Raw genomic sequence first — 12,199 nt, 5'->3', positions numbered from 1 at the left:
ATGGAAAATATTTTACACGATCGGAGGCTTGCACAGGCTTCTTTCTCCATTTCTTCCCCCACCCCGATCTCAGCTGTTTCCTTCTCCGTTCCTTTCCTCTTCCCCAGCTTGCGCAGGCTTCTTTCTCCGTTTCTTCCCCCACCCCGATCTCAGCTGTTTCCTTCTCCTCCGTTCCTTTCCTCTTCCCCAGCTTGCGCAGGCTTCTTTCTCCGTTTCTTCCCCCACCCCGATCTCAGCTGTTTCCTTCTCCTCCGTTCCTTTCCTCTTCCCCAGCTTGCGCAGGCTTCTTTCTCCGTTTCTTTCCCCCCCCCATCTCAGCTGTTTCCCTTCTCTCTTACTCGTCGCGGGTTATATGCGTGGGCGGGGTATACGGAAAATATTTTACACGATCCCGGAAACCCCGCAGGTTATTCGCGTGGGCGGGTTATTTGCGTGGGCGGGTTATATGGGTGAAAATACGGTAATCATTGCAGTTGTTAGATTAGTAACCTGGCTGTTACTGTCACGTTCCAACGTTCACGTTGAAAATAAACAGAAAGTCAGTTTGTTTGGTGAAAAACATTTCTAGCTAAGAAACTACGTAATAACCAGCACCCCATCACTGTATATATACCATTACCCCGCCCAGTTCCCCCCACAAATCCACCCAATTACCCAGATGATACCCCTAATCACCAGCACCAATCACCATGATTCTCAGCCACAACCCCACTCAGTGTCTGACTCCCCATTCAGTGTGCTTGTCGAATGTTTGCAAAAGCTGATCACATGACCCCAGGATACTGCAGTCATCATAAATATGAATCAGTTGCCAAGCATCCACATTTTGATCACATGACCATGGGGATGCTGCAATGGTTGTATGTATGAAAAATCGTCATAAGTCCCTTTTTTCAGTGCTGTTGTAACTTTGAACGGTCACTAAGTGAACTATTGTAAGTCAAGGGCTACCTATATTAGTTCCAAGTCCTTTTGTGCATAAGGAAAGTGCTTTTTTTCTCTGTGCAGGGAGCAATCAGTCTCTGCTTTCTACTTCATAGAGTAAAATAGCATTCAAACCTTGCTCCCTCCCGAAAAGCAGTAACTATATCAGTTACATAAATTTGAGCTTAAAGTACATCCCTTCCCCATAAATGATGCATTGTATGAATGTGTTGGAATTTTCATATTAGGTTGGTCAAACATTTTTTTAAAAACAGATTTTTGTTCAGTTAAACCTAGCCACAGGATTTTTAGCATAAGTTATTTTAGAATATAGCAAATCTGTACCTGAATATGTGCACTTGCTTGGTGCATGAAATAGGACCCATATTATTAAAACATCAGGATCCTGGAAAGAAAGTTAGTGATATAGAATTAAGCATTACACAAAAAGTACAATTTTTAAAAGCATTTGATAAAAGTTAAGACCTCAGTAAGCTACATAATCTTATATAGAACCATGTTTGTAAAAAACTAGGCAATGATACAAGACATTTTTATAATCTTAAACTATATACACAGTGAGAATATAGAAAGTACAAATATTCTTTTTTTTAATATACAACCTCCTAAGACACAACCAGGCCTATTTATTTAAGGTATACTATTAAATCAAATTTGTACTTCCAAGTAGGACAATTTTGGCATGTGGTCAATAAAATAATGTTGCCATAGTTTAACATAACATTTTTTTTCTGTGGTTAACAAGTTACACACTTTTATACAAATGTATAACAGTATTCTAGTCTCAAGCTACTTACTTGTGTATCACAGCTTGCATTCATTACATGAGATATAACAGATGGAGCTGCTAGTTGAGAAATGTTATAAGAGGGAACTGCACTTTTAAGAGATGAATTTACTGGTTCCTTGGAAAATGTGAAACAACGCCATGCTACAGCATTCTGAAATAAATATTTTACATACTGTATTAGACACAAGGCTTTATTCATGTTCACGATTAACTCTTTTACAGTCCACTGTTTTAACTTTTATCAATGGAAATCTTTTTGTGATAATCGTTGTTACCAAATGCCTATTTTTTATCATTGGAAATTTTGAAACCTATACTAGCCCCTTTAAAAAGGGGGCCAATGATTATTAGCACTAACTTTCTAAAAAAAAGCTTCAGTTTAAAGTATACATGTGTCTTGAAAAGCTAGATTGGAAGATGAGCATAGCTTTAAAATTGGAGGAAGAAACTTCAATAATACTATGCAGATGATACTGCTCTTGTTCTCAAAAATACAAATGATCTGTAAGCACTAGTAATGAAAGCAGTATAATGAAAAAAGAGGAATCTGATTAAATATAAAGATTAAATCAATGACAATAAATACAACAACTAGTCTTAGAACTGACGGTGAAGATAATGAAATGGTAAATAGCCTTTGTCTTTTCAGATTGATTATTAACAGTAAAGGAACTAGCAATTTGTACGTTGCAGACTAGCACTTGGTAGAATAGCAATAAAGGCTTTGGAAAGATAATCCAGCTACTACCAATTGGGCTTTGCTCATTTTGTAACAAAGTAAAGTGGACATTGTTTGTAATTTCATCCATGATTTGCCACATAATTTTCTAAAAAGACAACAGTGAACCTAGTCTAGCAGTCAGTAGTTTCAGAATCCCCAAAAAGGGACAAATATTGTGCAGATATAGAGTGTACTTACTGCATGAATAACAAGCCTGATTGGCATTCTAGCACAAGTTTTATTAGTTAATTTCAATGGGAGTGCTTTCCAGCTGCCATATGGCAAATCACCAAAATCAAGAGAATTTGTTCTTCCTGCTTCCACCTAAAAAAAAAGAATTGGGGGTGGGGACAAAAAAAAGACCACTTTTGCAGAGTTGTTACCACGCATCTTTATTCAATTAACCCTTCAAGCTAAAATATGATATGCTGACTTAACCCAAAAGAGCTTCTATTTTTATACGCCCATTTGTTCAGAGAAAAAATAACTAATTGCTTTACTAACTTCAATCCGTAGACCAATATTAGTACTGTTTTTTATTTTTAAATATGCCATAAATTATTGTAATGCATTATTGTAAATAATGCAAACTAGATATCTCTATATCCTAATTTTTACCTCTATATCGGGATTTTCAGCAACTGCATTCACAACTACCCTAGATCCTAAAGCCTCTGCCTGAACGACAATATCTGGATCTGCAGAAAATGGCCAAGAGGCAATATTAAGTACACACTGGAATACTCCAGCTTGACAGGGTAAAAAGAGCATTTTTAGTTCTTCTGTAGCACAAGGTCCTATGAGTGCTTTGCTCTTAAATAGCAGACATCTGTGTTTCAAAGGGTCCACCTATAACGAAAAAAAGCACATAGGATGACAAACAATTTTCAATATAATTATGAGATATATATTATAGAGAAATAAATAGAAGCTAAAATCTTCAAGTTGTATGACTGTACTCATCACATTAATATCTTCTCTGCTTTTTGGCCTAAATGTTATATTGGCCTATATTTTGAACAGGAAAAACATAAAAGCTTCGTTATAAATATCACATAGATGTTTGACAAAGAATTATAACCAATAGTTGTGAATAGGATATATAGAAGATAAAACTGATATAATTTCACAATGACATGCTGAGATTTCAAGTTAAGAAATCTTCCTGAGGCTACCATAGAGGCTGTAGCTCCATTTCTAATTGTATTTTTGCTCAATTCCCAAGCACATAAAAATTACCCACCTTTTTTATACTATTTTTTTAAAGAATATACAATTATTATTACATACCTTTTCACCATCAAGCATAATACTAAGGAGGCAAATATTGACTTGTAGCCATCGTTCAGATGGATTAAAAATGCTAAGGACAGCATGGGATGTCAGACCCACACAACAAGAATTAGGGAATTTTACTTCTTCTGGGACCTTGACACGTTCTAATGTAAAAAAAAAAATAGTATGGCTAAATGTTAAGACATATTATATTCAAGCAGCATCTTTATAATAATAAAAAGTTATATAGTTAGTACTTATTCCTTATTTGGTCCTTGTAAGCAATTTTTAAATATTTTTAGTTTTAATATATTTTTATATATAAGACTAAATAAAAGATGCTCATATAATTTTAAAATCCATAGCTATGACTTGCTAATTTGATTTAATGCAGCATTTAATATCAGATATTATGATTTGCTCTATTTGTAAAAACAAATAAAGCACAACTTTCACCAAGATTTTCATTCTATAAAGTATTACTTAGAAGTAGCAATAGCGATAGCAGTTAGACTTATATACCACTTCATAGGGCTTTCAGCCCTCTCTAAGCGGTTTACAGAGTCGGCATATTGCCCCCACAATCTGGGTCCTCATTTTACCCACCTCGGAAGGATGGAAGGCTGAGTCAACCCTGAGCCGGTGAGATTTGAACCGCCGAGCTGCAGAACTAGCAGTCAGCTGAAGTGGCTGCAGTACTGCACCCTAACCACTGCGCCACCTCAGCTCTAATAATTTCAATAATAGAAAAAATATATTCACATATTATAAAACTATAGTACAGGTGATGGGAAAAGAGCTTTCTTTCTCCTAAGTTGGTGGAGACAGCGGTCATGCATGGGTTAACTCAGTCAGTAACCAATAGAACTGAGTCTACCAAAGTGATGTCATCGGCTCTGGGGAGCATGCTCCCACTTTTTCAGACTCAGTTCGATTGAACTGGCTGTATTAAATCGCTCTCTCCTAGATTAATTGGTTAAAATTGATTGATTGATTGGCTTTTTAATTGACTTTTCTCTAAATTCGCTTGCAAATTGTTTCTTTAAACTGATATTCCAGTCTGGGCTCCTGTTGAACTCTCTAAAGCCTCTGGGCTAGAGAACTTTTGCTGCGCCTCGTGGAGGTTAGCCTCTAAAAGCCTTCGGACTTTCTGAGGGATCAGATTTCAGCAGAGCTTGCTGGAATGGCCAAGGGAAGCCTAATCCTCTCAGCAGGGGACTCCCAGGTTGCTGCCTTGCCGCTTTGGCTGCTAATCGCCGCTGCTGCCTGCAGGAGCCTCCAGACACAGCGGGAAGCCTAATTAGAGCCGAAGAATTCACCAGCAGCTGGGGAACACCTCTCCAGCTCCTGGGCTTCACAGTTTGTCGCTCCAAGGACAGCAGTGAGTCTTTAAAACCTCACTACAGGGCCTAACCCGGCCACACTCACCACGAGGCCTGGGCTACCTCGTGGCTCCGGCCCATAGGCTCTACAGCCTCAGTGGCCGTTGAAATTGGTGCAAAAACTTCTGGCGGCCATTTTGAAGCAACAAACTAACTGTGAGTAACGGCTATGGCCTCCTCTCCCCCTCCAGAGCCTCAATTGCCTCCTATGCCCTTGGCCTCTGCCCCTGATACCGGGGGCCCTTGCCCCTAGGCGTCGCAGGCGCAGGCCTGCTTCTGCTGAAAACACCAAGCCTCCTCACATGGATCTAAGGCCTGTTCAGAGGGAAGTGCAGGAACCAGCCCCTAGGGAGGAAGACAGGGCCCCTCAGGCTCCAGCTAAGAAGTCCAGGTCCAAGACTAAGCATGCTGAACCTCCCATACTCCAGGCCCAGAGACCTGTTCATTCTAGTCCTTCCCCTGAATTTTCTTCTGATTCAGAGGATGACCTCTCTCCTGCTGCATCCATCTTGCAGCCCGAGGACGCTAGAGGCACAGTTACGTTGGCCAATAGTGGGGATGATTCGGATTGTGACAGGAGCGTCACTCCTGATGAGGATCCCCTCTACCAGGGAAATATTTCTTACTCTTCAGGCCAACGCCATTCTTATTCACCAGGCATGGCGGACATGATTTCCGAGGCCATTGGGCGTGATATTGTGGCAGGCATTAAACATAGGTCTTTTAACCATTTTGCTTCTCGCAGGTCTTCTTCTAGTTCCAGGCGCAGGGATGGTGACCTCTCGGCTTCCTCGTCACATGAACTACCTGGCACTTCCAACCAACAGTCGGTCTTCGGGGAAGATGAGTGCCCAGCAAGAGACTCAGACCTCTCAGAGGATGAGGGTCTTCCACCTGACCCCCCCTCCTTTTGTCGGTTTGTTTAAACCTGCTGTCTTTCGTTCTCTCCTGTTTAAGGCAAAGAAAATTGCAGGCATCCCAGCCCCAAAAGCATCCCAGATTGCATAAGCACACAAGACTGACACCACCGATCTGCTCTTCATCCAGCCTACAGTGGAAAAAGAGGTGATCCCTTCACCACAGTTCTTCATGGATATTGTCCAGAATCAGAGGGCATCTCCAGGTACCGCAACCCTTCCCAATGCCTCGGAGAAGCATCTGTACAACGTCGATCCTGACCTTGCCAAGGTCTTAGAAGTACCTTCTATTGATTTGCCAGTAATTGCCCTCTCCTCTCCCAACGCAGCCTCAGCAGCTCCGGAGGAAGCCCTATGTCCAGAGGATAAGAGGATAGAGCAAACTCTGGTCAAGGGTCACCAGGCCTCAGCTTGGGTTGTTAGGGCAGGCACCTCAGCTTCCTTCTTTAGTCGATCCACTTTCCTATGGCTAAGAGAGCTTCAGGATCGTCTTCCAGCCAGGATTCTAGGGCTCACAGGGACATCAATAAGATTAAGACCGCCCTAGAATACACCGCAGATGCCTCCCTGGATGCGGCACATTTTGCCTCCAAAGCCATTGCCTCCTCTATCTCTACCCACTGGCTTATCTGGCTGAGGCAGTGGCAAGCGGAAGTGCGGGCCAAGTGGAGGCTTGCATCCTCTCCCTACTTTGCATCCCTTCTCTTTGGTCCTCCATTAGAACCCCTTTTGGTGGAGTCCAAAGATAAGAGGAAGGTTCTGCAATCAGCCGCTAAAAAGCAGGAAGGTCGGAACCAATCCTTTTACCGTAGGCAGTCCTTTCATGGCCAAGAGGGTAGCACTTCCAACTCCCATCCCCAGTGACAGGCCTCTCCTAGACAGGCCCCATCCTTCTCCTATAGATCAGGCAGGAACAATCAGAGATTCCAGCCCAGAAAGCCCTTCAAGGACAATTCTAATCGTTCCTTTAAGAGGCAGAAGTGACTGCCTGGAGGATCTCCCAATAGGGGGGCGTCTAGCAGCCTTCACGGATCGTTGGGACGACATCAACAATTGTGGGTCAGGTCCACAATCAGATTCGGCCTTCTCCCGGACATCGTGCCAAAGTCTTCGGGGGGCTGGAGGGCAATTCTCGATCTAAAATTTTTAAAATCAATTTGTCAGATACAGGAGATCCAAGATGCACTCTCTCCTATCAATTCTACAGAGTGTTCGCAGACATGATCTCCTCACATCAGTGGACCTGACAGAGGTTTACCTCCATGTGCCCATCCACAAATGGCACAGGAGGTTTCTCCGCTTTATCCATGGGGGCCTCCATTTCCAATATCGGGCCCTTCCCTTCGGGCTGTCCTCAGCCCCAAGGGTTTTCACAAAACGTCTGTCAGTGATAGCCGCACATCTGCGGGCCAGGCCCATCCGGATCTTCTGCTACCTGGACGACATCCTCATTGTCCAGGTCACGCACCCAGGCCCTCAGAGATCTCCAGGACACCCTTCAGGTGTTAGAGGAAGTGGGGTTCTCCATCAATCGGGAGAAGAGTCACTTCGTCCCCACTCCTCGCCTAGTGCACCTGGGAACCCTCATAGATTCATCCCAGGGGAAAGTCTTCCTGTCCCAGGACCGTCAGAGCAGTCTCAGGGAGTTAGCCAACTGCTGGGGAAGATGGTCTCCTGCTCCTCCATCGTCCCTTGGGCACGGCTTCACAGCCGTTGCCTCCAGTGGTTTCTTCTGCCATTCCAGAAGACCAACAGCAGCTGTTCCTCAATGAAGGTCCTGACCCCGGACGTCCTGTCATCCCTGGAATGGTGGATCTCCCCGGCCATAGCTCAGGGCTCTCTTTTCAGGGACCCTCCACGTCTTGTGGTAACAACAGACGTGATCCACACGGGCTGGGGAGCTCACTTGGAGGAACAAGTAGCACAGGATCTTTGGTCCAATTCAGACCTATCACACAGTATGAATTGGCTAGAGTTGAGGGCCATCCATCTAGCTCTCCTTCACTTCCAGCCTTTCTCTAAAACTCACATGTGTTGATCTGGACGGACAATACTATGGCCAAGGTGCATGTCAACCGCCAGGGAGGAATGAGAGCTCTCTCTCTCTCATGGAATCTGCCTTTCAACTAGGCACCTGGGCGGAAGCTAACCTTCTCTCCCTACGCGCCGAACACATCTCGGGGTCAGACAACACCGCAGCAGACTGGCTGAGCCGCACAACAATCGACCCAGCAGAGTGGAGCTTGAATCGCCGCATATTTCATGACCTGTCAGTCAGGTATGGGACTCCAGCCTTGGACCTCCTCGCAACATCTGCCAACAACCAGCTGCCCAGGTACCTGTCTCGATAGACGACACCAGGCACGGAAGGGACGGACGCTCTCAGGTGCAGGTGGCCTGTACGCCTTCCCTCCCTTCCCCCTGATACAGAGGGCGATTCGGAAAATGCTGGAGGAAGAGGCCGAGCTCATCCTGGTCGCCCCCAATTGGCTGCGCCAACCATGGTATGCAGACCTGACCAATCTTTCAGTGGAACCTCAATGGCCCCTGCCAATGATTCTGTCCCTCCTTCATCAGGGCTCCATTCACCACCCAGATCTGCGCTGGCTACGCCTAACCGCTTGGAGGCTGAGCGGGCAGTCCTGAGGGCAGATAACCATTCTGAGACTGCAATCCATACCATTCAAGCCTCACGCTGCCTAGCTACCAATAGGATATACGAATCTACATGGCAGACTTTCGTAACGTGGTGCCTGGGGCGAGGGGAAGACCCATTGAAAGCTGCAGTACCCCAGCTTCTTGAATTCTTGCAGCAGGATCTTGATAAGGGACTTTCTCCGAATACCTTGCGGCTGCAGGTGGCAGCCCTCTCCTCAGTCCTCTTCCTCCACCGAGATGAGCCCCTTTCCTTGCGTCCTCACGTCCACAGGTTCCTTAAAGGGGCATCCAATATCTGTCCTCCTGTCATGCACCGATTCCCCTCCTGGGACCTGACCAAGTTCCTCGACTTACTTACAGAACCGCCCTTTGAGCCCCTCAGGCGGCAACTCTGCACCACCTCACTCTCAAGACTGCCTTTCTGGTGGCCATAACATCAGCACGGCAGGTGTCAGAGTTGGCGGCCCTCTCCATCCGGGCCGACCTGCATGTCTTCCACCCAGACCGTGTGGTTCTCCGCATTGACCCCACCTTTGTTCCGAAGGTGAATTCAGCATTCCATCGTTCTCTGGATCTCACCTTCCAAATTTCTGCCCGGCTCCATCTCACAGTCTGGAGCGCAAATGGCACAAACTAGACGTCAGGCGTGCCCTTAAAACTTACATCGCCAAGACGGCTGCCTTCAGACACAGTGAAGCCCTCTTTGTCTCCTTTCATCCGACCAGCAAGGGCCTAAAAGCTTCTCCTTCCATGATTGGACGTTGGATCAGATCAGCCATTGCGCAAACTTACATCGCGCATCATCTCCCTCCTCCACCCAACATTACAGCTCATTCTACGGGCAGCACAACCACGTCAGCGGCATGGGCGTGACAGGCCTCGGTGGAGGAGATCTGTAAGGCAGACACCTGGGCTTCCCCTAATTCCTTTATCAGACATTACAAGGTAGATAGGTATGCATCGGCTGATGCAGCCTTTGGACGGCAAGTGCTGCAGCAAGTCCTTCCATCCTCCAGCTCCTAGGCCAGTTCATACCCTCCCGGGGACACACCAGCTCTGGTAGGTCCCATGCATGACCACTGTCTCCACCAACTTAGGAGAATGGGGCGTTGGTTCTTACCTGATAAGCCCCTTCTCTGGGCAGGTGGAGACAGCGGTCATCCTCACCTAGCATTCTGGCCTACCTCGCAGGGGTGTACAGTGAGCATTTTTGGTTGAAAAAACACAGCAGTCTACTAATCTCCTTCGTCAGAAAAGCGGGAGCATGCTCTGCAGAGCCAATGATATCACTTTGGTAGACTCAGTTCTATTGGTTACTGACTGAGTTAATCCATGCATGACCACTGTCTCCACCTGCCCAGAGAAGGGGCGTATCAGGTAAAAACCAACGCCCCATTCTATCATTTTATGGCTACCTGATTTTAGATGATTTAGATGATTTAACCAAGTATAGCAAAATAAAATGACTACTTTAGAATTATTTGAAAAGATTTTTTTAGAATAAGAGTCTTGGAGTTTCATGAGTTTCATCAGGTAAACTGTGTGAGAAAGTCTCTTATTCTGGAATCAGGTCAACTGGTACACACATATTCATTAATCTTTTGAGAAAATTGTTATATTATTATGTAGAATTACTGCAGTACAGCACAGTTCACACTTTTAAAGAAAGCTAAAAAGTCCATATAGTTATTCCCAATTGACAAGATGATTCTGCTTTGGAAAAGAATTGTCTTATGATCTGCTTCAGAGATAAAAGTATATCTATACTCATTATACTAAAAATCTCCTTCAAGTTAACCAACACTACACAAGGCATAAGAATAGAATAGTAAACCAAAGGGATTAAAGCATGAGTTAAGAATGAATGAATGAATGAATGAATGAATGAATGAATGAATGAATGAATGAATGAATGAATGAATGAATGAATGTTATGTCTGTCTGTCTGTCTGTCTGTCTTTGGTTATTCGGGTTTTCTCCCGCATAAAATTGGAAGTGTCTTAGCGATGTTTCTATAAAGTCTCATTCGTCATCTTCAGGCTTCGTGCTTGCAGGAGCACAAATAACCAAAGACCTACATACTAACACCCGCGAAAACCTCAGAAAACAAATATACATACATACATACATACATACATACATACACACACACACACACACACACATATATAGTTTACATGACTTTGATATATTGAAATAAAAGTTAACTGACTTACCAAACCCAAATGACATTGATTCTTCCCTCTGCCTAAGTCCCACAGCATCAGGTGCTTGCCCAGTATGCAAGGTACCACTAAAGATATTTTGGTTGGATGTAAAGTTGCAATGCTGACTTGTTCCTGTCATTCCAGAACCTACTCCTATTCCAGAAGATACTGAGCTTTGAATGTGACCAACAGGAATCGTAGAATAAATTAGACCCGCTGGAACACTAAGAACTGGTGGACAGTACCGAGGCAAAACAACATTTCCGTGAGATGGCAAGCTTCCCAAATATTGCTGGGCAAATGGAGTTGATTTAAGAGAACATCCTGTTAATAGTGCTGGAAGTCCAGAAGACATTGACGAAAGCTTTGAAGCTGCATTCTGGGATTTGAAAAGCTCTCTATTTTGATTTAATGAAATACAGTTGCCTAAATCATTATAAGCAGACAGTTTTTTTGGAGACTGTAAGCCTGGTCCATGAACAGCATTTGTGTAGTACTGCTGTACTGCAGGCATATCACCCTGATCCAGTTCATTGTTTTTTCTACAGTTCTGTGTAGTTTGATCTTTGCTTCTTGTTGAAAGTTCTCCAGTTGATTTTTTCTTATCACTTTGATTGTTATGATCTACATTTTCATTTATAACTAGTCTCTTAGCTCTTGCATTTTCATTCAATGATAGAGATTTGTTACTTTGCAAAGCAATGGTTTTTCCTGTTTGAGTCTCCATTAATGAACCTGGACTATTCCAAACTATTGTAGTACTCAACTCACTGGTACGATTACTCTAAACAGAAAACATTAAAATTCTGATTAGGATTTACAGCATTTAGGTGAAGTACATATTTATTATATACAATGAAATATTTTATTGAGGACACATAAGTTCAAATGATCAATAAATCTGTTTTTAAAAATAGCTAATAACAATATTTTTATATAGGTAGTCCTCAACCACAGTTGGGACTGGAATCTCAGACACTGAGTGAAGCGACAGAACTAGGTGTTTATTTCACTCAATGACAATCCCAGTATTTTTGGTTGCAATCGTTAGATGATCTCCTGGGTAGTTAAGCAAACAGAGCAACAGGCAGGTAGGTAGTCCTTTGAGAGTTGAGGACTCTGCAGAGGTGAGGAGAGATTTTGAGTTCTGTGCCTTCTTAAATTTTAGTAGGTGAGGTCCAAGCATACACAGAGCTTGTGGTCCTTCTCTCCCTGCTCTGTGGAAAGCTCATGGAGGAAAACAAGATTTTGAGCTCCATGCCCACTTGTATATTGGCTGTTGAGATCTAAGCAGGCATGGAACC

The 12,199-nt window shown here is 43.8% G+C and overlaps 1 protein-coding gene and 1 pseudogene across 1 annotated transcript in view; one reads left to right on the top strand and one right to left on the bottom strand.

Moving 5' to 3' along the window:
* CEP192 (centrosomal protein 192) overlaps positions 1 to 12,199 on the bottom strand; it is a 77,851-nt gene that overhangs the window by 32,556 nt on the left and 33,096 nt on the right. Inside the window, exons 20-25 of the mRNA XM_087707311.1 lie at positions 10,905 to 11,679; positions 3,747 to 3,895; positions 3,075 to 3,305; positions 2,655 to 2,780; positions 1,743 to 1,886; positions 1,270 to 1,330 (exon numbers count right to left, since the gene is read on the bottom strand). Coding sequence (XP_087563437.1) covers positions 1,270 to 1,330; positions 1,743 to 1,886; positions 2,655 to 2,780; positions 3,075 to 3,305; positions 3,747 to 3,895; positions 10,905 to 11,679 — 1,486 coding nt within the window. The remainder of the gene's footprint in view (positions 1 to 1,269; positions 1,331 to 1,742; positions 1,887 to 2,654; positions 2,781 to 3,074; positions 3,306 to 3,746; positions 3,896 to 10,904; positions 11,680 to 12,199) is intronic.
* LOC148049243 (uncharacterized) lies at positions 5,416 to 6,894 on the top strand (annotated as a pseudogene).

The sequence above is a fragment of the Thamnophis sirtalis genome, unplaced genomic scaffold (assembly GCF_051295495.1).
Source record: "Thamnophis sirtalis isolate CommonGarterSnake01/CBP01778 unplaced genomic scaffold, rThaSir2_p1.2 scaffold_2, whole genome shotgun sequence".
Taxonomy (NCBI): domain Eukaryota; kingdom Metazoa; phylum Chordata; class Lepidosauria; order Squamata; family Natricidae; genus Thamnophis; species Thamnophis sirtalis.
Note: the sequence above shows the minus strand (reverse complement) of the source record. Positions and strands in the feature narration are given on the sequence as shown.